Source organism: Arctopsyche grandis, chromosome 8 (assembly GCF_051622035.1).
Source record: "Arctopsyche grandis isolate Sample6627 chromosome 8, ASM5162203v2, whole genome shotgun sequence".
Lineage (NCBI taxonomy): Eukaryota > Metazoa > Arthropoda > Insecta > Trichoptera > Hydropsychidae > Arctopsyche > Arctopsyche grandis.
This window is the reverse complement of record NC_135362.1, coordinates 29,979,333-30,006,841: the sequence shown is the minus strand read 5'-3', so window position 1 is coordinate 30,006,841 and position 27,509 is coordinate 29,979,333. Positions and strand designations below refer to the sequence as shown.

Genomic DNA, 27,509 nt, shown 5'->3' with positions numbered 1-27,509 from the left:
TTTTTTTCAACATTCATCCGTCCGGACAATACGGCTAATAAAAAGATTCATTATAATAATATAGAAATTTATTATTGCATTCGTATATTTACAAATATTATATTTTATATTCATATTAAAATAAACAGATCGATAATAATAACAAAATAACACAGGACAAGTTCACCAATCTTTTTTTAAGGCACTTTTAAACTTGTTAATTCGTAATAATAAAAATATGACACATCTCTGTCGATAGATACGTTTTAAAATTTCGTACTGGTATACTTTAAAATGTAATATACATGCGTATACGTTCATATATTGTACATTAGTAGCCATATTTGTGTGTACATTCCAAATACAATCCCATTTAGAGATCAGTCTATCGGCAGGTCTATTTGATAACATTAAGTAATAATAAACAGCATTACATTGGCAATTTTACATATAGGTGGCATTATACATCTGCGAATTTTACAAACTTAATTAAATCACAACTGAATCATTTTTCTTCTTCACTAGAATAAAAATAAAAATAAAAACTAAAATAACTTTAACAATTTTTCGTTGGGAATTGAGAAAAATTCAGTTCAATGTTGAATACGAGATTCAAAAGAGTGGCGAATCAAATCTCACCGTAAATAGAAGTCTTAAGAATAGGGTTACCATTCGTCCCGGGTTTTCCGGGACAGTATCAGATTCCAGCTCTTCGTCCCGCATAGATAAATGTCCCGGATTTAACAATTTATTTAACAATTATTGGGCATATCCAATACAAGATGGCTAGATCTACTACCCGCAATTGGAAGTGTTACATTCCTTTAATCCTTTAGAGTCATATTTTATTTCAATTGATAAGTGTATTTCTTTTCAAATGAACAGTCCGAACTTTGGCTTCAATTCCTTCAAACGTTATTATTTCATTATTCGATAAAAAGAACGGAAGGAGAGAAAAGTACAATTGTTGAAATTTCAGAAGAAATTGATGGTCTCATTTTTAAATTTAAAGATAGAATCAATTCTACAAATATACTACCATTTTTAAAGACTCTTTTAATCAAACTTATAGAAAAAAATGGTTTATTGAACAAATTTTAATATGAATGTTATTTCTTATCTAGAATTAAGGGGTAAACAATTTAAGGAAATTACTAATTTAAAAAGGATTACTTTGAAACGTCAAATAGATTGGAACAATGTAGAAGAAACAATAGTTTTCATAAAGAAATATTTGCCTGAAAACGAATATCTAGTAATGGAGAATGTATTATTTAATAGAAAATTGCGATGAACTTCTTAAAAATGTGCATACCGTTGCAAACTATTCTGAATTTAAATATATTTTTATTGTATTTACATTTGTTTCATTTTTTAGGTCCCGGATTTCACCACAGAAAATATGGTAACCCTACATAAGAATATATTACATTTAATAGCGTATACAAAACATTATTATGAGGAATCATTACATGATACCTATCTTCTACATACATATTATTGATACGCAAATATAAATAAATGCTAAAAGTACACGAATATGCTCATATTAAAGTAGTAAATATTACAAGCTAATAAAGCAAAATTTGTAACGAGATAACATTATTAATCAGTCTATAGACATTTACATACATAATAATATCATAAAATAATAATTAAATAAGATATTCAATTTAAAATGGGCATTATCATTAAAACGGGTTCATAAGAAGTATAAATCAAATAGTTTAAAGGTGATAAAGTTACATATCTACATATAATAATTATTCAATTGATCAAATCTCTCAATTTATCCCTCCACGTTTTCAATTTAAGTTTGTAATTGTTTTTAATGTTAGACCCTGGTTCGTGTTTTCCATTTTTAGACGTACTATCTGCCGTTTGCGTTTTGGTACTCTCCAAAAGGTAGATCCTCTCGTCAAACAGATGGTAGAAACTGGGATATGGAAGACGTTCTTGTACCTCAATTTGAGACTTGCAGTTAATAAAATTGGAAAACATTGCAGTCTCTGTAAACCACTCCAAAAAGAATTGTACATGTTTCGTTGAGGCACTTTTTATATAATTCTCTTTCTGCAACATAAATTATCCCCATTAAATAAATGTACATTATACAATTTATAACATGCATTATGAGGAGGAAACTTACATCGAAATTTTGTTTTTTAACATCTCCATCATTGTGAAATGCTGAATTTGAAGACGACTCTATGGTTAAATAAGCTCTATAATCACCCAATAAATCGACGAAAAATCTTAAAAATGTTTCGGCTATTAAAATATTACGAGATTTTCTAGCATGACTTTCTGACTGAGCATCCCCATTTAAAATGGGACCTTAAATAATAAAAAAAAAAAAACATTGTAAGTTAAAAATTAATTAAATAACGGTAATTGGATTATTACGCACATTGCGATCGCCCAAAAGACAATTTTTGCCATGAAAATCGCGAATTATCTATTAAATCGCAAACTATTACAGTTATCATTAGTATGATGGACTGTCAGATGTTCCCTTATAGACATTTCAGTGACTTTTGGGCGAGCGTTTTGTGAGCAATAATCACCGAACCTTAAATAACATCATGAATAGTCAAATGAAAATTTTATATATACCGAGTTGTAAAGCAGCACGCAATTTCTTCGCCAAAACTGGAGGAAGCAACGTCGATTCATCATCTTGAACTTTAATCACCCTGTCAGAAGGCATATTATTGTTGGACGTAATATCAATAATCATTCCCTAAAAAGTACAAAAATATTTAAACAATACTAGATGAATTTTTAAATGTTGCATACAGAGAAATGTTATAATAATAGAAGTGGCTTTTAGGCGTTATATTGTTGTCAAGTGACGATTGTCCACAGACATTCCTAAATAATTTTAGCATCAGTCGTATTTGATGCTTGGTGCTCGACGTACATATGTCCGATAAAAACTTCTCTGTGCAAGTGCATCGTTAAAAATTGCACAATGCATTCAAAAACATACAATAAACAACATGGGATACATTTTTATAAGTAAATTGATCATTTAAGTAACATATTATTCAATTAACATCGTAGTTTGACAGTTTTTAAAAGTGTCATGGCGATCGCCCGCATTCTACATAACATTTCAGGGGTGGCACCAGAGAAATGTAAAAATTATTTTTAAATAAATGTAAAAACATTTCTCTTGGTGGCGCCGAATACTCAATTACATTAATAACCAATTATTTCAGTTTAATTAATATAAACATCGTTCACTTTTTTGTAGAAACTATACTTTACACGTTAATTTAAGAGTTCCCAAGGACAGACAAATACAAAAAAGTGGATAAAAATAATCGGCCAACTGAGAAAAGAAACGGATTGTCCACCAACACCCAACACCACCATATACTCAAATTGTAAATAAATCTATATCACAATAAAACTTTAATTTCTGGAGTGAATATTTGATGACCCTGATTGTGTTCCGTGCGTTTTAGCATAGTTATGGAGACATACCGCGTAATATTGAAACAATTTATTTATTCTTAAAGGTGCTTCTATGTATTATTATAACATTTCTCTGGTTGCATACATAAAAGCTAATATACTATACCTCTTCAAAATTCGACGATTTAATTTCATCATAAAAGTCGTCTAGATTGAAGCCCACTTCGTTTGAATCGGAAATGTAAAAATTACTAGAGGCATCAGATGGTTGACCCAACTTCGGAGGCGATGCTTTACCGGAATGTTTGTCTGAGTTTGACTTCTTTCTCTTCACATTGGCCGATGGTGATTTGGTGCAGAGAACACCGGCTAAAATGGGCATCGGCGTGTCGAGAAGGTCTCTCCTCAAATACGACGGTATAGTCGATATGAGGGTGTGCTGCCATATGAACGGATACAGTATCGATTGGAGGGCTTCGATGCACGATGACAATTGACTGGAATAAATTTACGATATTGCATTACATCCACTATTGTTTAATATTATAATAATTTAATTTGTATTACAGTAGAACCTCGATTATCCGGATTGTTAAAAACAAACGCAAATTTTGCTGCTTTGAAATGCATAACATAAAAAATCGAAAATAAGAAGGAGAAATGAGTCAGTTGTCTTCAAAATTCAATACTCAAAGGACGTTTGTTTCTTGAAAATTTCATCGCGATTTAAATATTTATTTTTAATATTACCAATATGGAAAAGAATAAAAAAAAAAACGTTTTGTATAATCATTACAAGACAAATTAGATTAAAACAATGCTTTAAAAAGCGGTGTCTTAGTCAAATAAATATGGTATTGGAACGTCAACGATCTCAGATATACATAATATAAAACAAAGTGAAAAGAATATGAAGTTTACTGATTCTTTAATGTCAGAAGATGGAAGCTCAGAGCGTAAGGTTACGAAAAAATCAGGAAATGAAGAAGTATTTTTACGTGGTTCATTTAAAGACGATCGTCTGGATAGCCAATATATGGTCCATTATTATACGAAAAGTATTAGCAATTTGGCAGCTTCAAAAAGAACAGCTAACTTTAAGCAAAAATCCTTAACTGAATTTCTTAATAAAGAATAATTTAATATTGATCTTCATGTTATTATATATGTATGTAAATTTAGACAAATAAAAATTATTCAAACTGAATGTACGCGTATTTCCCTGTCAATTGTGGACTACTTTCATCTCCAATTACTCCGGATAATCGAGGTTCTGCTGTATTTTAACTACCTTAATTTGTCTCCGACGATTATAACCTTCCTTTCTAAAAGTAATGTTCCAAATATTTTCACTAGCAAGTCTACACTGATGCAATCGAACAAGATGGATAAGTTATCTTCTTCAAGGCGCAATTCTAAAGGCCTTTTCAACTCTATCGGGTCTTCATAATATTCTATTCTATCACAATCATTTAATCTCTTTTCCACTGGAGATTTTCTCAAATTTGAATTATTGAGATTTAAAGGGTGAGATAGAATACCTTGCGTTAAATTGTTCTTACTTCCAAATTCTCTTTCGAAACAATTTTCGTCGACGTTGAGTGTACTTCTTTTTAACTCACTATAAAATCCTCCCTCCGTTTTCAAGCCTTCTTGGTAATCCTTAAAATCTTCCGCGCACATTTTTTCCAAAGATTTAAGCACTTGCTTACCATTTTCCCCGGCAAATACATCGGGAAATTTCAACGAAAGATCGGCACTTTTTCTTCGCAAACTATTATTTGAATTGAATTTGATTTGTGACAAATTTTCTAAACTATCAGATTGGTTGCGTTGAGCTCCGATATTAGAAACGTTACGACCATTATTAGAAGCTTTTTTAAAAACGTCACCAAGATTAACAGTGCTACGAGATATAGTATTTTTCTTGAAACTTCCTAGCTTCTTAGGAGTCTTGATTTGTTTGAAGGATATGCAATTTCCAGGATGTGGCAGTTTTTCATTGTAAAGTTGATCCAAAATTGATCTCACAACTACTTCCGACGATCCATAGTGCATTTCAATTTCGTTTAACACCTGCACACAACAAATATTACATTAATTATTTCTTTATTAGATATAAAATTGCATAACAAATTATATTAAATCAAACCTTATGATAAAAGTAAGGTATTCTATGAGGTGATATTATACAATAAGCGAGCGGTAAACAAAAAGTCTCTCCTTCAGGAACCACACGGCGACAATACCCATAGTTACGATTACCACGTTCATCAGTGAGCACTAATGAATAGCATTGAGTATACTCTGGAGGTATTTCTAATCGAACACGTTCATACTTTCGACTATTTTTCAGCAATTCCACATTTTCTTCATTACAATCTAAAGATTCTGGGAAAACGAGAGATTCTATCTGCGGCGGTAACATAGCCTGAAATTAAAATTAAAATTATCAACCCGTAATAATATTCGAAATATAAAACAGTAACAAGTAAAATGCCATACATTTTCAGGATAAACACTTTTGATATACGCTTGGCCGGTAGAAAAATTCATTCCAATTAAAGCACACACTTCAAACAGTCTATCTTTGTCGTGTACGATCTGTCGTTTTACAATATTTTGTTCAATTTCAACCACTTTGTTTGGAATCGGAACTTCTTTGATGGGGACATCTTGTTCGAACAGTGCTTTGACCTTTTTGAAATCATATTTTATTGGTAAACTCAATGTGATATCGTCTGACGTTCTATTTTCATACACGTCCAGAGATTGTCTATTTCTCTTCACGCTTCCGACGGAAATCGGTGCTATCAGTCCCGTCCTCGACGAAACTCTACGCACGTACTTCTTGCGCTTTTCAGTCAGACTTCGACTCAGTTTCAACGATGCTAAAAATACACAATGAATTATCATGAAGCAACATGCAAACAAGATAAGTAATTAAGAGGAAAATTTTATAAACGACTATTATTATATAATCACCTTCTGTCATTTCTTTGTCATGATAAATCGATGTGGTTACGTCTGCATTTTTGTTGAACTCATCTGGCAGCATATTACCTTCTTTGGTCGGAGATTCAACCATACAAACGGCCGTCACAGTATCGTATATCTCAGTCATAAGCTGATCCAGCTGAAATAATAATTAAAAATATGATTATTATTACACTATTCAATCGATTAGATTTACATATAGCAAAAATAAGTAAATAGGATGAGATTAGATTAAAAAAAATTGAAAATTAAAGCAGTTTCAATACATTAGTGGCAAAAAATCAATCGTAATATAATATAGCATTGAAATACTAACCGATGTTTTATGTGTATATGTAAAAAAACATTAAACGAATGAAATTTTTCATGATATCGATTCGTTAATTAACTACAGTGCTGCCGAAATGGCAAAATTGGTCTGAATCGAGCTGAAAAACTGCTTCTATTGACTGACAAAACTACACTGTGAAGATAATCTTTACAGGCAAAAGGTGGGTGTGCTACGACCTTCGTTTGGTACAAGCAGACGAAATCAGACGAACCAACGATTCTCAAACGTTTCGTATGTCAACAATTAAAACATGTTAATCAAATAACACATTTCAAGGCACAGAACTGAAAACTGACGTTCGTCTAATTATCACCAGAAATCAGATTATAAACCCACTTCTGTGTTACTTATATAATTTCAATAACATTCAATCATATCGTAACGTTAAGATTAGGTGATTAGTGCTCGTCGACCGCTTGTTTACTATTGCTGATTACTCGATTTCGCATTCGCGCCAAAAAGGCCTCGACGTATGAGCAAGCTGTATACAACAGCCAATAAGGTCTCGCGACCCATCGACCAATGACCTCTCTGTACCCGCTGGGATATGAATATTACGCAATTTTGGTCTATTTCATTTCGGAGCTAGCAAGCCGACGGATCAAGAACAATAAACTGCCTCTACTCACTTCACTCCAATCTCGGAAACCCCTCTACACGTCTATGCTACAATACTGAACTTTTAGCAAAGCCCAACGACAAAAATCTCTCTTCTGCAAATATTTTATTTATTTTTACAGGAAGGCGTAACAGGTAAATCCAATGCGCTTTTCTGGCCAATTACAAACATCGATAAACAATTATATTTACACAGTATCATAGAGACTTATGTATATCTATTGGCCCCATAAAATCGTAGGGTTTTTCGAAAACGTGATATGTTGTTACCGATTAGGGCTAGCACAAGCTTGCTCGTGAACTCTCACCTCTCGAGATCTGTTCGGGACATTCCTTGGATCTCTTCACTGCCAGTAATGTTGAATTGGTCGAGCACATTTTACTTATTTAGCAAGATATTCTTATTTTTTACAAACATATACATATTTATGTACATGCTTTGTGTTTTTGTTTATGCTTTATATAGTTGTATTTTAGGCACAGAGAGGCATTGGGTATTGACTTTTTTTTAAATAAATAAATCTATGTACAAATTCGATAATACTAATATTTCGAGAAATATAACTTACAAATTTAAAGAGTAGGTAAAATATTTTATATTATAATCAACAAATTCCAGATGTTATAAAATCAAATTTGCGAGGCAAGACAGGGTTGCCAATTTGAGTGGAACCGTTTCCACAATGAAATCAAATAAATTGGCAAAATCTGATAAGAAACGACCGACCTGGAGTCACACATATCCAAGTCTGACTAGCAACATTAAAGATTATATTCAACAAATTCGAAATGCTATAAACTCAAATTTGCGAGACAGGAAAGGTTGCCGATTTCGGTTGAACCGTTTCAACAATTAAATCAAATAAATTGGCAAAATCTGATAAGAAACAATCGACCTGGAGTCACAAATATCCAAGTCTGACCAGCAGCATTAAAGATCAACAAATTCGAGATGCTATAAACTCAAATTTGCGAGAGAGGACAGATTGCCAATTTCGGTGGAAACGTTCCAACAATGAAATTTCCGGAGTGACATATATCCAAGATCTGGCTAGCAACACCGGGCCAGGGAATGAACCCATGCTCAGTTGAAAGCATCACACGCCAATCACTGAGCTATGTTGCTAGGAATGTACAGTTGAACAAATTGAATACATCGCTTGGGAACCGATGATTATCGCAGTGTATGCCGCATAAATACATGACTAACATAGTGAAACGATACCATTTCAATGCGTAAAAATAGCGCGTACATACAAACAAAACTACAGGTCGATTTTAGGGATTGCCCTACTTGAAGTGTGGGTATATATGTATATAAGTACATAAAAAAGCATGCCACATGGAGTTCGATTCTCAATATTATAAGCTGAGCCATACATTCATAATTTGACAGACGTGTAGATAAAATGCAGTGTAAATATATGAAAACACGAGTTCGATACACTGACGCATCATCATCAATTCTCAGAATTGACGAGGAAAATGCACACACAGTGCATAGTAATCAACATGTTGCATAAATAAACTAGATGCATGTGGATTTTCAAACTGATACTTAAAAAAAAAAAAGTCCCTTTCTAAATATAATACAATAAATTCAACCGCGAGTTTTTCTTTATCAGTTGTTGTTGGCTAGTCTAGTAATAATACCGTTACTAAGAAAACCTTTTGCACGTTGATATACAAATACTACATACAAACGAGCGGAAAATTGTGGTTTAAGTATAATTTTATCATTTTTTTCTTTTTAATATTAAGCACTAACTTCTTACATATTTTCCCAGTCCATTCGTTATGCTACTATTAACGTAATTTCCAATGAAAAAAATAAAACACAGAACATGCCATAAATTGTAGCTCCAACGCTTTAGTACCGTTCTTTTGACTTTTATATGAAACCGAAAAAAAATAGGCCCTATAATTTAACATTATTAAAGAAATGTAATCGAGTTGCATACACTGCGTCAAAAGGTCATTGTTTTAAATGTACCGTTTTTCCTGTGACATCATTTCACCGATAAGAACTACCAGCTACTATTCGAAACAATTACACATGTACATACATGTCAAGTAACCAAAGCTAGCGGTTTAAGTATATGCATTCAATTTTAAATAGCCTCCTTTGTATAATCGACACTAACTTCACATGCGATACCTACAATCATAATGATCGTCAATGAAAATGATTTCAAAATAGTATTCCGTAAATCACTCGCTCATATTTTAAGGTTAACGCACTAACCAGTGGCGTGCGGTGACTTTTCAACCAGAGGATGCTGTCCAAAACACGATCAGTTTATTATTTTTAAATTTTATTTTATTCTTCCTAACATTGTCATATTTATATTTATTAAAATGTCTTTGTATATGTTTTCGTTTTTGAATGAATATTCAATATTGGTGTGGGTCTTAACAATAATCTCTTTTTCATTATATGGTAGAGAAGCATATATCCTTTTTATTAAACACTTGACAGTGTTTATTAAACACTTTTTTTTATTAAACACTTTTATTAAACAGCGACACTTGCTCTGAAAGCAAGTGTCGCGCGAGCGAGACGACTGTAGAGTCGTCTCACTCTTGCGCATACGCAAGAGTGACAGTTCACTTGTGCGCATGCGCAAAAGATTTGTAGAGAACTTCAGCATCCATGGTAATACAAGCTTGATGGGAAACAAGCACCGGTCGCGCAGAAGGCTACGCCCTTTCAACGGGGATGCTCGTTTATGTCAATTTTGGATCACACAAAAGGTCGTATATATCATAATCACGTAATAAAAATAAATGACAAGGAAATGAAACTAATAAATTCAGAAAACAAACGGTATGAAAATATTTGTGACGTAATTTTTAAGAGATGCGCAGCATCCACAGCATCCATGGACGGCACGCCATTGGCACTAACATATAAATCGGGACGCGTCGATAACATCGGCGAATCCCACTGTGAAGTCGCCATAGGGGGTCGACCGGGCCGAATTGGTCAGAGTCCACACGTACCTACATGCAAATATGAGACTTATATCTCGCCGGTGGTTCGGTGATTAGTAATCAGATTATAGATCGGACCGGAAGCGTGCTGTTCATTGTTAATTGTTTTTTTTTGCACTCTAGCTTTGTAAATAGACTCAAAACGCCCTGATTCCTGGAAAAAGCGCGCTTTCTATCCGCCCTTTAGTGATTACTTTTCAAATGTGAATCGCTAACAGGATAACCGCTCGCATGAAGATCGCTTGCTCGGATCTACTGTCGCACGAAAATTGGTTGCACAGGAAGATTGCCATACAGAAAACTGTCCAAATATCCGATTCACATTTTAGAAGTAGCCCGTTTACCCTCGTCGATGTATAAACTTTTATACATAGGATTAATTCTACCAGCTAATTGTTAAGAATGAGCTGAAAAAATGAGACCTATTTACCATATAAGTCTTCTAACGATTGGGCCTAAGAGATATTGCGACGGCCCTGCTCATAACTAAAGACCGGACCAACTATGCGCCGTTCTTTGTTCATTTTTTATGATGAACCTCTTTTTATGCTCTCTAGCTTTGTAGTTTGCCCCGTTTCCTGGAAAATAGACCCAAAACGCCCTGTTTCCTGGAAAAAGCACGCTTCCGGTCCTACCTCTAGTTATGACTAGAGATAGGCTTTTGAACGTGGCAGTGCCCTCTGTGGGCACTGCCAATGAGCCGTATTGGTAACAGATTTACGGAAGTAGAACTTTTGTCTTGTGTAAGTTTCCCTACATTTGCGCTCAATTTGTATCGAAAATGCTCTGTGTATGTATGTTTAATTACCGAATTTTGTTTTGTGACCTTCTTATATTCCTCAAATACATAGATAAAGTCATGGATTGGTCAAAGAATAACAACATCTTGACAAACTGTATTAAATTGAATTTGTAGTAGAGACTGATGTGTTTGCGGAAATTCCTAACCCCCTCCAATGATACCTCAATATTGACCTGTCAAAAAAATAAACAAACACACCACATCGCATACTAATCATTTCGATTGATAACGCTATGCCTTCCAACCAGTACACATACCTACATTCTTATTACGAATTTGCACGCACACTTTATCGTGTCATTTTTACATTTTACAACAACATAACCTTGATAAGATGTTATGCAAAAAAACTAACTACGCTCGTAATATGTTTACAAAACTTCCTGGATACAAAATACACTGGGAATTTCTTACAATAGCACTATATTGAATATTAGACTTCCGATCAAATCATACCGTTTCCAATTGGTAAACGTCGACATTAACAATCGAGAACAAAAAAAAAAATGCCAATTTACCTCGCGATTATAACCCGAGCCGGGGTCTGCTGCGCAACGCTCCATGGCACGACTAATCGAAAATTACCCGGGAATTCGAGATGATGTTTATTCGACACGGTCCTCCTCGAATTCGGCTGGATAAAAAGTCATGGGAGATACAAAAAAATGGATCTATGTTGTTCTTTCTTTTTATTTTACGGTGCAACGAGCGCGTAGACGTGCCACCTTGCGTGCCATCGAGGATATACTGATTGAGGTTGGAAATCGACTCGGCCGGCTTTGACCGACAAAACCTGTTCAGATCAACATTTGCATTGTGTTTTCCCCAATGCAAAAGCACGCTTCACAATGGTATGTTTATACCACGCAATACGTCAAAGAAAGGAAGTTGGTTAGACCGGCGCGATTGGTGATATAAGATTCATAAGGAAACTATCGAACAATAAATTCACACGAATATAAATAGATAACCTTTATCTTATAATCTTGATTCGACTTGACGCGGTCTCCAGGATTCGTGTTCTCGGTATTGAGTCGATCCTTGAATCTGTTGAAACTGTCTCCCAGCTGTCTCGCAGATCTGGTAAGCATTGTTCTTTTCAAGCAACTTTCATCTTCAATGACATTGGTTGACTCATGGAAATTTAACTTAGCCCACGCTCCATGTTGACTCGTCTCGTCAGGGATTTCCCGCGGGTAATTTCCAATATCGTTTTGACTAGTTTCTCCAGCATCCAAGTAGCATTTAAAATTCGCCTTCTTCATTTCGTTGACACAGCACCTTTTGCATTTTTCACTTTCAACACGATCCAAACTCCCGTTAATATTGTAGAAAGTAGAAAGCCCCACAGTACTATCTGATTGTTCATTACTGTCCTGGATTGTCTTGTCCTTTGGATTGTAATAATAACAAACATCGGCAAAAGAAGTGTTGGTTGAATCGGCAGCAGAAACAAAGTTGGAGTAATCATCGTCGATTCCACCAGCACAGTTCAGAGAATCGAAGCAATTTATAAATGTATCACTGCCTTTATTTTGTTTGATTGGAGTACTCTTAATCTCGTCCAACATCAACCCGAATTCTTCAAGTTGAGCTTTGTTATTGGGACTTTCCGATTTAAATTTAGAATTTTCGTCCATTTTACTACGAGCTTCCGTCTGATTATTTGGAGATACGGGCCTGGAAGAAGTCGGTGAAATGATCCTGGGGGGTTTTTTCGGTGGTGGACCAGGTGGTAAAGGCTGCTGCAGTATTTTTTTCAGAGTATCCGCCGAAGCTATCCCAGAAGTTATAGCACTTTCATACTTTAAAGCGATGAATTCATCCAGCGATAGGGAGTCATCGATCGTCAAGCTGCTTAAATCACTTGAGAACTCCATGACACAAGAAATTTGAATGTATCTATGCAAAATGAAAAAGTAGACCTTTGATGTTTTATATCACAGAACGACGAGCGTGCAGATATGGTACCTTGTATACCATCAAAAACGTACTGACTGCTGTTGGATTTCGATAAAACTTGTTCGGATCAACATTCGCATATTTTCCTCCAGTGCCAAAACACGTTTTGATAATGGTCCATGTATATCAAGCAATATTCCAACACAAGGAAATCAACTAGACTACTAAGTAAGAATTGGGATTTACCCATGTCAAACTTCGTATCAAAAATAAAGAAATAATAAAAATAAAAAATAATTTGAATATTTGTTGAATTAAGTTTAGAGGTGCAAATAAAATCATATACACTACCGGTCAAAAGTTTAAGACCAGAGCTATAGCTAATTTTCAAAGCTTCGTAAAACTTTATTAACGTGAAATAATTTGGCGAAATGGGTGTCAATTTGTTGCAAACATGCTTAAATATAATTTAAAAAGTAAAAAAGAGGAATTATTTCGTTTGATTGTTGTTTTCTTTTGTGGAATCGTTCAAAATGGGTTCAAAGACGCCGCGTGACGTATTGACACATTTTAGAATCAATTCCGTGTCCTGACGCAATTCATATTCCAATCTTTCTTTTTCGTACTATCCTATTGAAACACGGTTTAAAATAATAAACAAAATAATAAATTTGGTTCAGTTTTAAGCAATCAGTCAGACTTGGATTATGTATATAGTGAAGAAATTAAGAATACGAAATGAAAAATGGGATTCCGAAGAACCATTAATTCACTTCATAATGAAAAAGAAAACAAATAGCCACGAAATTTCATGTTTCGAAGTCTGCAGTACAGCAAACAATAAACAAAATTCCAAAATTGGATAAGTACGGAGGACAAATCAAGATAAGGATGACCCAGAAGCACTGGATCAACTTATCGTGTTATTAAGCAAACGTAACCGAAAGCTCAAAATTAAATCAAAATGATCCAATCAAGTTAAAATTTGGCCAATACAAGTTTGTCAGGGTAAATCAATAGAACGGAAATTATAATAGATTTAACTTTTGTTTGAATAGGTATTTAAACGTTTACTGGGTACACACAATGGTTGAGAATAGCTGGGCATTGTTTCTATGGGCTATTTAAAAATGAAAATATATCATATATCACCTTACAAGTTACACATACTTAAAGCAATGGCAACAGCATATCTATAATATACATACATATATAACAGCATATCTATTATATAATATAATATAGTACATATATAATATATTATAATCTTATCACGTTTAAAATTAATCTTAAAATTTTCAACAAAGTACAAATAAACATGCAGTATTCAATGCACGGGATCATTGAACAAAGTCAACTGTCTAAGAATAAAATGAAATTGAAACGTATCAGAAATGATCTTTGAAGGCAGTTAAACCGTTTCCGTTCGAAGCGCTTGCAAAACGGTGTGGCGTGTTTGATCAACAGTTTGAAGAAAACAAACATGTTTGGAAGTTCGTAGGTGCATAATGCATGTGTGAATGTTAAGACCTTCATTTAATTTGTACATGTATTGGGAATAGTGGGATTCAGTTCGAAGCCCTTAAGCTATAGTTGTAAATCGTATATCAAGAGAATACTTACATTCCTTTTATCGGTTTCGTTCTTCGGTCCAATGACGCCTCTCATCTTCGGAAGAAACACATTAAAAGTCTCCCCTCTGACGTCGAAATTTTGCGGTCTTCTAATTGTCGAAGGCAAATCTTTGATTTTTTTCTCAAAAATTGGTGGTTTTTTTATAGACAAACCCTCGTCTTTGACCGCCATATTAGAATCTTTGTTCAGACGTTGCAGGATCTCCTTGGAAATGTGCTTATTGTACAAGGCGCTCGCATTCGGAATTATTTTATCTGAACTCGGACTCATATCGGCACTGTTGCGTTTGTTTTCCGGTCTATTCTTTGTTATATGCGACGAAGAGTTTATCTCCGGTTCAAAAACGGCTTCAGCGATAGACCTTTCAGAAGAATTTCGACCGAACAATGGCGAAGTTTCAGCTGGAGTCGTGTCGTATATATTCGAACACTGAAATGGGCACAAACATCATTAAAATGTGACAAGATAATTTTAATAGCTGGGAAATAGTAAAAACTGATAAGGTGTTATCTAGTGAATTAGAAACACCTTTTGAAGTGCCGCAAGGGTCTAAATTGGGACCCTTATTATTCATCTTTTCGCAGATGATACTCTAATATATCATATGCAGTAATGTTGATGTGATATCTAACATTTATGTCAAATAAAGAATTGATTGGTTGTTTGAAAATAAACTAAATGTGAATAAAACAAAAATTATGTGGTTGAATAGTAAAAAATGTATTTTATGAGGTTAGGATTTATGATACAATTATTGAAATAGTTGATAATATAAAATTTTTGGGAATTCACATAGACTCGAGACTGAATTTTAAAGTAAATAATTTAAAAAATGGCTAGAAAAGTTGGTGTTTTAAGCAGGTTAAGAAATATTTTAAGTAGAAAAAGTAAAGTTAATTTAGTCTATAATACAATTGACTTGCCACGCGAGGTTTATTGTGCTACTGTGCTTAGCATGTTTAATGGCCAAGATTTAGGAAAAATAAAAAAAAATACAAAATAAAGCTATAAGAGGTATTTTGAATGTTAGCATGGGTGAGGATTATAAATGGTTTAAATCTTAGTACATTTTTTTTTATAAGTTAGAATTTAGATCATAAGTTATTACCTAAGTATTTTAAGGATTGCATAATAAAAAGTAGTGATATTCATTGTTATTATACTAGAAATAAGAACAATTTAGTTGTAGGCAGAGTATGGAAAAATAATACAGTTGGTGGTGTCTTTCACAGGGGTGTGCTCATGTACAATGCCCTCCCTGAGTGCGTCAGGTCTTCTAAGACCGTAGATGCATTCTTGCGAGGTGCGAGGAGCCTCCTTTGTGAGGGACGGTGCATATAATTTTAGTATATATGTAATTAAATATGTATTGAATGAAAATAGAAGTGTGTATTAAAATTAACTAACCAACTAAAATTGTATAAATAAATAAGTTAAGCCCTCGAATTTAACTTGGCTTAAGAATGCATTTCAAACGGCGACAACGATCGAAACAACCTTTAAGAGCTTACAATACCGAAAAGTTAGGGTCGTCGCTTCCTGTTGTGGTTTTTATACGCTTCTTGATCTTTTGTGCAAACGGAAAGACCGCCAAAGTATGTTACTGACCCGGTCGTTTCTACCGAATTCTATCTGCCCCATCATCGCGAGTGATTTTGAATAAAATTAATTAGCCCGTACTCAAGTTACGACTAATACCGAAATTATAATTTTCAATAATTACTAGAGCTCAACCTTAGAACAATCGCAAATTTTTTTCCGTAATGGAAACAATGAGAGCCGTTTCTCTTGGTTATCTTTTTACAGACCTCCTTTTTTTATTCGGAAGCGCTATTCAACTAAAATTGTTCTAAAAAATATAATTAACCGTATCATAAATAATAGGCATACATATCGTAATGAGTTTATACCAACATTTTTACGTCAGAGAGTTTGTTCACAAAGCATAACGGTCTCGGACAAGCAAACGCCGCAATCCGACACTTGTGGGAAATAATAACCTTTACACTGCTAACAAGTTCACGTTTTTACGGATATATCAAATGGCGCGTGTTACCTCTACGTATCGTGTAAACCCAATCCCGTCTTCGAGTACATATAACTAACTGACTTCTTGGCAATCTATGTACGATCACCACTACCAAGATTATACCAAATCCACACATACATATGTATCTTCAGATAAGAAAATAATACAATGTATGTAATGCGTACAAATGCAGGGAATTCGTGTGACTAACGACATTTGACAGGCTGTCAATATTTATGGACGTCTTTCCATTTAAAATATTTCACCTATGATACAACACAAATGGGAAATTTTGTTATGTTCAAAAAAATAAATGTTGAAACCTATTAAATATACATAAGTGTCGGCTGCAGATAAGCTATCATATGTATGCACAGATGTGTGAGTTTTAGTATGAATAACTTTCTAATAGTTTATTCAGGGGAAAAGTATTATCATTTGGAAAACTGATGAATAATACGCGGAAAAAACTAGTTTTGCCTCCGTTTCAAAACAAAATATTTATTATAATCAAAAGATAGGGTCATCGGAATGCACAAGCTTTGCAATGATTCAAGGTCAAGTAAAAAATATATACAGGGCCGGCCCGAGGGGCAGGCTGTACAGGCAGACGCCTGGGGCGCCAACTTCGGGAGGGCGCCAAAAACTAAAATTTGTCAAATGGTGATTTAAGTAGTCAGTATAATTGAATAGTCTGATAGAAAAACTTATATAAAAATAATCTTTTAATCTTCCCAAAAGCATTTAAAAACAGCACAGAAATAGTTGTTTTTATTTATGTTTAAAGTTGCGACATATTGTACATATTTACTTCTGTTTTAACATATTTTTAAAATATAATAATTTTATATGTATGTACTAAAAAGGGATTGCGCTGAAATTTATTGGTATATCTTTAAAGCGAAATTTAGGTTTTTGTCTGGGGCGCTAAATAGCCCAAGGGCGGGTCTGAATATGTATGTATATATCCTAAATGGAAGTAGTCGATCATTCCAAGTTTATGGTGGGCAAATATTCATAGACTCAAGTTGTATCTAAGCTGTAACAACAACGTATACCTATGACTCATTTGACCTATTAATTGTTGTGCAAAATTAAGATGATAAATTGAATTGATTGGCCAAGTCATTATACTGACCAAATGAACGCACTATAAGATTGTTTCGATAATTTTTTTAAATTGTCAACGCTTACATCGTTTAATTTTGCATCGTAACAAAATGAATAATAAAATAAATCTTACCATGTAATGCAGTTGCTTTGTTTTTTTAAACAACTGCGATTTATCTCCGTTTTCCTTTTCACCGCTTTTATCCGGTTTATTATCGATTTCATCAGCAGCACTTGTCCTCTTCGCATAACTCTTATTTTTTATGTTAAACTCAACCAACTTCAAGATGTCCTTCACCTTACAATCTCGACTGTCCGACTTGACACGATCCATAGTTTTACTTTTGAACTCATTCCTCACGAATCGATTCAGTGTGTTTGAATGATTTGAAGCGTCAGATTGTGTATTCTCAATCATGGATCGAGCCCTGAATCTATTGAAGCTGTCCTCCAACTGTGTCGCCGATCTGGTAAACATTGATCTTTTCATGCAATCTTCATGATTTCGGGACTTGATTTCGTCCAAATCTTTGATCACATTAGCTGGCTCGTCGTATATGTGCTCTTGAGATTTGCTCTTAACCAACGCGCCATATTGGCCCGTATCACCAGGGATTTCCCGCACGAAAAATGAGGAATTTCCAATGCCATTTTCGCTAGTTTCTCCTGCAGTACACTTGCAATCTAAGTGGCATTTAAAATTCGTTTCTTTCATTTCGTTGATACAGCACCTTTTGCATTTTTCGCTTTCAGTACGATCCAAACTCTTGTTAGGATTGAAGAAAGTAGAGAGCCGCACACCACTATCTGAATGACCATTGCCGTTTTGGCATTTCTTCTCCTTTAAATTACAATAGCAACAAACGTCAACGAAAGAAGTGTTGGTCGAATTGGGAGCAGATCCAAATTTGGAATAAAATATAGAGTAATTCTTGTCTTTACCACCAACACAATTTAAAGAATTGAAGCAGTTTACAAATGAGCTGGATGGTTGTACTATTTCCGAGGTAATACTGTCGTTGCTTAAATTCGCAGTACCGTTTTTGTCCGAGAAGTGAAGATCCAGTATCTCTGTACACATGTAATGTATCTCTTCGGGTTTTTTGTCCGTCGCATTTCCCTTGTCAACTTTTTTAGATTCTTGTCGCAATCGAACGGTAGATGGTTGCGTGCTGGTTGTACTGATGGAATCACCGACCGTTGTTTGCACTCGATCATTGAAAAATGTGACCGGTTCGTACGCACGATTTGCATCCAATCTCGGAGACAATACCTTTCCGCCATTTTTGTGCTTAATAAGAGCACTCTCAATTTTGTCCAGCATCAGCTTCGATTCTTCTTTACTGCGATGAGGTTTCGTTTTGTTGTTAGGACTTTTTAATTTGAATCTAGAATCTATTTGGATTTTACTAGGAACTTTGCTGAGGGTCTTCTTTGGAGAGACCGGACTGGAAGAAGTCGATGCGAATATTCTGGGAGGTTTTTTCGGCGGTGGACCGGGTGGTAAAGGTTGCTGCAGTACTTTTTTTAGAGTATCTATTGAAGCTACTCCTGAGATTATAGCACTTTTCCCGTTTAATGCCACAAATTCATCCAATGATTGCGTATCATCATTCGACGAACTGCTTAAATTTTGAGTATTTGATCTAAGCAGAGGATCTACCTCTGCACTTTCCTTTTCGATGATATCTTCATTAGCAAACACGTTATCGTTGCATATTCTACTATCATCCAAGTCGTCGGATATTAAATTTTCACTTTCAGAACTAACTCCACTGTCGGAAAAAACGGCGTCCGATTTAGATAGAAAATCACTTTTACTAAATATTCCACATCTAGTTTTGGGCTTCAGCACTTTAGCATACATGTCCAGCACATGCTGAGGAATGCTACTGTCACTCCGTTTCATTTCGGCAACAAAAGCCTCATCTAAAGAATCCTCCACAATAGAACCGACAATCTGTTCCGGCTCACCATTGTTTGAATTTTTTTTCGTACTATCGATGATATTGGTTGTATCAAAACCGATTCTCCCCTCGTTACAATTGTTGTCCAATTTGTCACTACAATCCACAAACACTTTTGACGTCATTCCAGAGAAAGTCAAATTATCTTCTCTCAATCTCTCTTCGATCATGGAGCCCAACTTTTTTAATTTTTCTCTACCGTTGAATCTTTCGGACTGTTTTTGCGATTCAGGACTTTCGCTTAAACTACTTCTATTCGAATCGCGAATTTTCTCACTTCTGTCGCACCTGAAAGCCGGGGTTCGCTGTAACTTTTTAACAGGATCACTAAATTGACGAGAAAGGATTTTTGAATTAGGACAATCCGAAGTTTCCAAGTTATTATTTATTGCACTAAAATCGAAACTTTTTCCATTATTTACTCTATGTGTACGGAGAGCATCTCCTACAGAAAATCCGTAATTTGAATTGAGTTTTTCATTGGAATTTTTCAAAATTTCTTTGTCATTTTGATCTTTCAACCTCTTGCGATTGCCAAAGTTGCAGGACGGGCCGAATTTATCTTTTGCATTGTTGTTCCCATTCAAAACTCGATTGCTCGGTAAGTGATTCTCGCAGCATGGATCATTCTTCAATCGACCAAAATTAGCCTTTTGTACAGGCAAATCTCTAGTGACGTTCGATTTGGCGGGTTGCGTCGAAGCTTGGCCATTCAAATCTTCAAATTTGCTGGTGATGCTTTTAACTCGATTAACCTGATCTGGCTTCAGGGAGGACATCACATTTCAGTGCTGTGATATTTTTTGGTACACGTTCGCTTCGATGCTCACGATGGTGACACACTACGTGTTGTTCCTGTAAACAATAAGAGAAATATAAATTATTTTAGTGCTTCGAAACCCTTTTTTGACCAAGGCAAACCCATCAACATTCATAAATATCTAATCTATCACGCAATACTTAATACACTAAAAGAAAACCAATTGAAAATACAAACTATGTATTTTTTTAAATTTTAAAACATGAGTTAAAGAAAGTAAATCGCATTCCTCGATTACATGGACGTTCCACGAAAAACCGCGTTTTTCTTTCAATTTCAAGGCGAAATCATTTTTACGAACGAACTATCATTTTTTAACTATTTCACTCCGAATTGATCACCGGCTGGCCTTTCTTTGCGAACTATGTAATAAGACATACGAGACGAATTTGAAGACAAATTCAATTTTGCAAAAATACGATAGGTCATTACCGCGTAAAAATTGAGGGACGTGTGTACATAAATGAATGCCTACTAAGCATTCAGAAACAAAAAACAGTATTGAGATACAAAAAACTATTATTCGTATCCAACGCTCAGATGTGAAATATAATATATATAAAAACGGACGCAATGTATGTGGGTATGTTTCTGGATATGTATGTGGCGGACGCGTGGACAAGTACGGAGATTAAAAAAAACAAATTTTAGAATACGTTATGCATAGGGATGTGGTGTGACGACCGATCGCGTCGAAGATACGCCGGGAAGCGGGGGGCTGGGGGTGTGGAGAAGTAGTTTAAGCTGAATTGCAAGAGCAATCCGAAAGATTCAACGATAGAGAACAATTTAAAAAGTAGGGCTCCATGATTGAAGAGAGATTGACAGAAGATAATTTGATATGTGCTCCTGATATCGAGCGAGATGGAACGGGTGGGCTCTTCCACCGAATACGTCTGCGTCAACGTTTTCGGTGGAAGAGCGCCTTAGCTCTGATGTGCTGCGCTGCGTGGCTGCAGCGCACTATCGCCTAGTGCAGTCGGGCCTTAAAACTGCGATTTCACATGTGCATGAATCAGCAAATGAAGCACCACAACTGCCATTTCGTGTATCAAAATAAAATAACGAGGGTGAACTTCAAATGACTCAAATAGGAATTCGTCACTACCGGTTAAAATGAGAAGGATATTATCGTTTGAGGAATGCTCCAGTGTAAATTTAGCAAAATCGTCAAAGTTTCCTCGAGTCGAGTAAGCATATCACAATAAACACCAGTGACATATTCCCAGAACGTAAATTCAATTTTAGTACATACTTACATACATATACATATATACCTTCCACAGAAATTTGTACGTACATATATACAAACAATACCGGTGACTAATTCCATGTACATCATTGCATTGCACTCATCCTATTCATCGATGACTTAATATCAACTACTCAAATGTATCAATGAAGTTGTATAAAACAATAATGATTTGAAATTTGGCGGTGATATTTACATACACATATGCTGTGTTCATTTTAATGAGGAAAAAATAAGAACCGATATGGTACATGAGTAAACAAACAACCATTTGTGGTTGGCTAAATTATTAGAATTTTGACACATCTAAAAAGTCCAACACATCTATCAAAAATTACTCTAAATTACAACATGCTGCAATTCGTTGAAACGAAATCCAAACATGGTGCAAACTTGTATTTGAGATGTTGCCTTTTATAGCTTGATAAAAATTTCGAAAAAAAAAGTCCACGATGGTGTTCTCTTTTAGTAGCTTTAAAATTTATTATAAACCGGGCCAATCAATGTCGTCCATTTCTTAAGGCTAAGGCTAAAAAATAAACAACTAAGCGTATCTTAATATAGAGTAATGAAATCAGCGAATTATCACATCAAATAAAAAATAAATAAAAGTTTTGCAAGTTATGCTTTAGGTTCATATGATTAATGCATTTCCGGAATCATGACGAATCTTGCTCCAGACGAACGCTCATTTAATTTTATTTATGAAATATATATATATTCGTATCAAGGACTAATCCTAATTATCTTATCACATCAATAAGTTCCACATTGAAACGCAAATAAAATGATACTGTTAGTTTGGCCGTCGAAACAGTCCTTGTCCACGATTTATATTATTGATTCACACTCTAAAGGTCCTATTCATAGTGAGCGTAGATTATCGGAGATTATTTTAACCTACCTGTCTGGTAGCCTGCGCTCATCCTTATTTTTATAATTGTATGTGATTTATAAGTGGAATTTTGATATTCTCTCTTCCATTTCCATTTTTTGGCTAGCAGCATAACTCGATCGTTAAACAGCTTCTGCCTAACACCGAGATTGAAAATAATTTTTCTGAGTATATCTGTAGTGCTGCTGGTCAGACCTGGATATTTGCGACTCCAGGTCGATCGTTTACTATCAGAGTTTGCCAATTTGCTCTGATTTCATTGTTAAAACAGGGGGACGCGACAATTGGTGCAAGTCCAAAAGGTTCAACGACAAAATGTTCCCGAAAATTAGTGCACTGACAAAATGTACCCGCGACAATGTAAGGGGTTCTTAGCCGTATCCAATATTTACTTATTTAAATTGAAAAAAAAAACTTTCTGAGCATATGAATTGCAGATTACATTGAATTAGTTTATATGGCAGGGCTTCTCAACCGTCACCAAAATTGTCTATATTTCATAGTTTATTTATTTTTATTTTACATATATACCAGGAAGGCCTTACAGGTAAATCCCAATGCGCCTTCCAGGCCAATTACAAATACAAATGCAGCATTTTTTTATTATAAGTCGTTGAATTGCGAGACACTGAAATAACTCGCAAATTAACGAGACATCTATGAATTGTACATAAATTTTTATTGTACATCCATCAAATTTCAAATAGTGGTGACATAGTAGGTAGGACGGATTTTTAGCCAATTTTTTTTTTTTCCGGGAACCGTTTCAACAATGAAATCAGAGAAAATTGGCAAACTCTGATAGGAAACGATTAACCTGGAGTCACAAATCCAGGTCTGACCAACAGCATACTCTGAAAAATTCATTTTCATTCAGGGATAGAACCCGGCACCTTCTTGACGGTAAGCAGAAGCTTAACGTCCGAGCTATGCTGCTGGCTATTTCAAATGAATAATTTACTTTTTATCGTATACATCGCGAGCGTAACATCCGCGATCTATAAGATAAAAAGTACCATATACATCGATAGATATATAACATATAATACAATTAAAAGTTACTTTTTCCATTAAAATAGGAAAATTTAGGATTTTTGAACATTTTGTCGCTTGAACATTATTTCCGTGAACATTTTGTTGCGGGTACATTTTGTCGCGGGTAAATTTTGTCAGTGCACTAATTTTCGGGTACATTTTGTCGTTGAACCTTTTGGACTTGCACCAATTGTCGTGTAACCGATTTCATTGTTAAAACAGTTCCCGATTAAAAATTGGCTAAAATCCTTCCTACCTACTATGTCACCACTATTTGAGTATGATTAATGTACAATAAAATGTATGTACAATTCATAGATGTCTCGTTAATTTGCGAGTTTTCAGTGTCTCGTAATTCAGCGACTTGTATAATAAAAATGCTGTATTGTTTGTAATTGGTCAGGAAGGCGCTTTGGGGTTTACCTGTAAGGCCTTCCTGGTATAAAATGTAATAAAAAAAATTTGGGCCTCGCAGGGATGTTTTGTATTTACGGCTGGTTCTTATATATTGGTGCTGGCTATTCAATTCCATACTATGTGTTCTATTTATTTTATATTTTTGTTGTATCTACTATTATTAATCCTATTGTTTTTAATGATTATTTATTAAAGGTATTTTTTTTTCTTTTCTCTATGATATTTTCGACCATTGTGGCGCATTAGAGATTCCTGTAATGCCACGATGGTCCAAGCTTAAATAAATAAACAATTCAAATGGATATAAATCCAAAAGCTTTAAATTTAGATAAATAAAACCCATAGGAATATTGCGCCTCCACTTTACTTCCACCCTATTACATAAATAGACTAGAGCTAATATTCAAAACATTCCTGATATGACTAGGTCTTAAATTTTGCATATCTTAGATCTAATGTATAATTTCGAAAGAGACTTTGTATGTAGGGTTTGTTGGAAACATCGTAAACAAATCAAGGTTTTTATGACGACGATATCGACATCGTTGAATATTATTTTTGTTCGATTCAAATAAATTTAATAAAAAAACAAATTAAAGTTTACTATTAGATTGTTTTGCCATGTTTAAGCTGTTTATATTAAAAATACCGAGCGAAGTCTAGTAAAACCACTAGTATACTATAAAGAGGCTGGAAGGATTCCTCCTTGAATGGGTAGTTGCTAAGGATAAAATGATATAAATAAAAAAATAGCATTAATAATTAATAACATTATATTTATATATTACTAAATGTTTCACCCGGCTTCGCTCAGTATTTGTAATATAAATAGCGTAAACATGGCGATTCTAATAGTAAATAATCATTTGATTTTTTATTAAATTTATTTTAATCGAAAAAAACTAATATTCAACCAATCGAATCGTCGTCATAGAAACTTTGACTTGTTTTCGACGTTCCCAACCAAAAATACTTACATACAAAGTCTCTTTCGAAATTATATATTAATTAGACTAGCTGTTTTACCCGGCTTCGCTCAGTATTTGTAATATAAACAACATAAACATGTCGAATCTAATAGTAAATAATCATTTGATTTTTTATTAAATTTATTTGAATCGAAAAAAACTAATATTCAACCAATCGAATCGTCGTCATAGAAACATTGACTTGTTTTCGACGTTCCCAACCAAAAATACTTACATACAAAGTCTCTTTCGAAATTATATATTAATAAGACTAGCTGTTTTACCCAGCTTCGCTCAGTATTTGTAATATAAACAACGTAAACATGTCGAATCTAATAGTAAATAATCATTTGATTTTTTATTAAATTTATTTGAATCGAAAAAAACTAATATTCAACCAATCGAATCGTCGTCATAGAAACATTGACTTGTTTTCGACGTTCCCAACCAAAAATACTTACATACAAAGTCTCTTTCGAAATTATATATTAATAAGACTAGCTGTTTTACCCAGCTTCGCTCAGTATTTGTAATATAAACAACGTAAACATGTCGAATCTAATAGTAAATAATCATTTGATTTTTTATTAAATTTATTTGAATCGAAAAAAACTAATATTCAACCAATCGAATCGTCGTCATAGAAACTTTGACTTGTTTTCGACGTTCCCAACCAAAAATACTTACATACAAAGTCTCTTTCGAAATTATATATTAATTAGACTAGCTGTTTTACCCGGCTTCGCTCAGTATTTGTAATATAAACAACATAAACATGTCGAATCTAATAGTAAATAATCATTTGATTTTTTATTAAATTTATTTGAATCGAAAAAAACTAATATTCAACCAATCGAATCGTCGTCATAGAAACATTGACTTGTTTTCGACGTTCCCAACCAAAAATACTTACATACAAAGTCTCTTTCGAAATTATATATTAATAAGACTAGCTGTTTTACCCAGCTTCGCTCAGTATTTGTAATATAAACAACGTAAACATGTCGAATCTAATAGTAAATAATCATTTGATTTTTTATTAAATTTATTTGAATCGAAAAAAACTAATATTCAACCAATCGAATCGTCATCATAGAAACTTTGACTTGTTTTCGACGTTCCCAACCAAAAATACTTACATACAAAGTCTCTTTCGAAATTATATATTAATTAGACTAGCTGTTTTACCCGGCTTCGCTCAGTATTTGTAATATAAACAGCGTAAACATGGCGAATCTAATAGTAAATAATCATTTGATTTTTTATTAAATTTATTTGAATCGAAAAAAACTAATATTCAACCAATCGAATCGTCGTCATAGAAACATTAACTTGTTTTCGACGTTCCCAACCAAAAATACTTACATACAAAGTCTCTTTCGAAATTATATATTAATTAGACTAGCTGTTTTACCCGGCTTCACTCAGTATTTGTAATATAAACAGCGTAAGCATGTCGAATCGAATAGTAAATAATCATTTGATTTTTTATTAAATTTATTTGAATCGAAAAAAACTAATATTCAACCAATCGAATCGTCGTCATAGAAACATTGACTTGTTTTCGACGTTCCCAACCAAAAACACTTACATACAAAGTCTCTTTCGAAATTATAGTATACTAGTGGTTTTACCAGGCTTCGCTCAGTATTTGTAATATATACGGCGTAAACATGGCGAATCTAATAAAAATAATATTCAACCATAGAAATTATATATTAGAAGAAGATTTTCTTCCCAAGCTGACAGTAAAAAAACACAATAAAACAGTTAATAACAACAAAAAAATTTGATTTATTTACCATTCGCTCGAGAGAGTCTGTGCAACGTCCTTTCACTCACTGGAGCATGTGCATAATAACGATTGTACACAACTCGTTGGGACACACACACACAAGCTGGGTTCGAATCAATCGACAGATTCACACAAATCGAATAGAAAACGACACAAGCGAACAAGATAATTCGTAGAAAGCACTTTCTCGAACATGTCGAGCGAAACGGCGAGAACCCAAACTCGCGTGGGAACACGATATGAACAGAGGAAGAGTGCGGGGGATGAGCAGGATGAAGATCCGAAGATGAACATCCGAAGATGGAGATACGAGTGGTAAACTAGTGGTAAAACAGCTGCAAACAAGTAGGAGGAACCGACGAAACCAGAACCATACGGATGGCCGTGCGAACTTCAACTGGACTGACTGCAACAGCAAGTGTGCGCGGAGTACGCGGTAAAAGTGAACTTAACCCTTTCGCGACTGGGTTCGAATTCGACGTGCGTCCAATATTTGCATCGTCATAGTGTTGTCCGATTACGTACAACCGGCTTTGACGA

General features: G+C 34.4%; 2 protein-coding genes across 2 annotated transcripts in view; both read right to left on the bottom strand.

Moving 5' to 3' along the window:
- LOC143916109 (uncharacterized) overlaps positions 1–27,509 on the bottom strand; it is a 373,187-nt gene that overhangs the window by 220,239 nt on the left and 125,439 nt on the right. The window lies entirely within an intron of this gene.
- Positions 53–27,400, bottom strand: LOC143916070 (uncharacterized). Its single transcript, XM_077436959.1, has 11 exons — positions 26,977–27,400; positions 17,954–20,642; positions 14,670–15,110; positions 6,388–6,538; positions 5,908–6,293; positions 5,555–5,833; positions 4,694–5,478; positions 3,569–3,899; positions 2,596–2,722; positions 2,129–2,316; positions 53–2,052 (listed from the first exon to the last, which is right to left on the bottom strand). Exons 2-11 carry the CDS (start codon positions 20,564–20,566, stop codon positions 1,747–1,749), a joined length of 5,607 nt encoding a protein of 1,868 aa, XP_077293085.1. The 5' UTR covers positions 20,567–20,642; positions 26,977–27,400; the 3' UTR covers positions 53–1,746.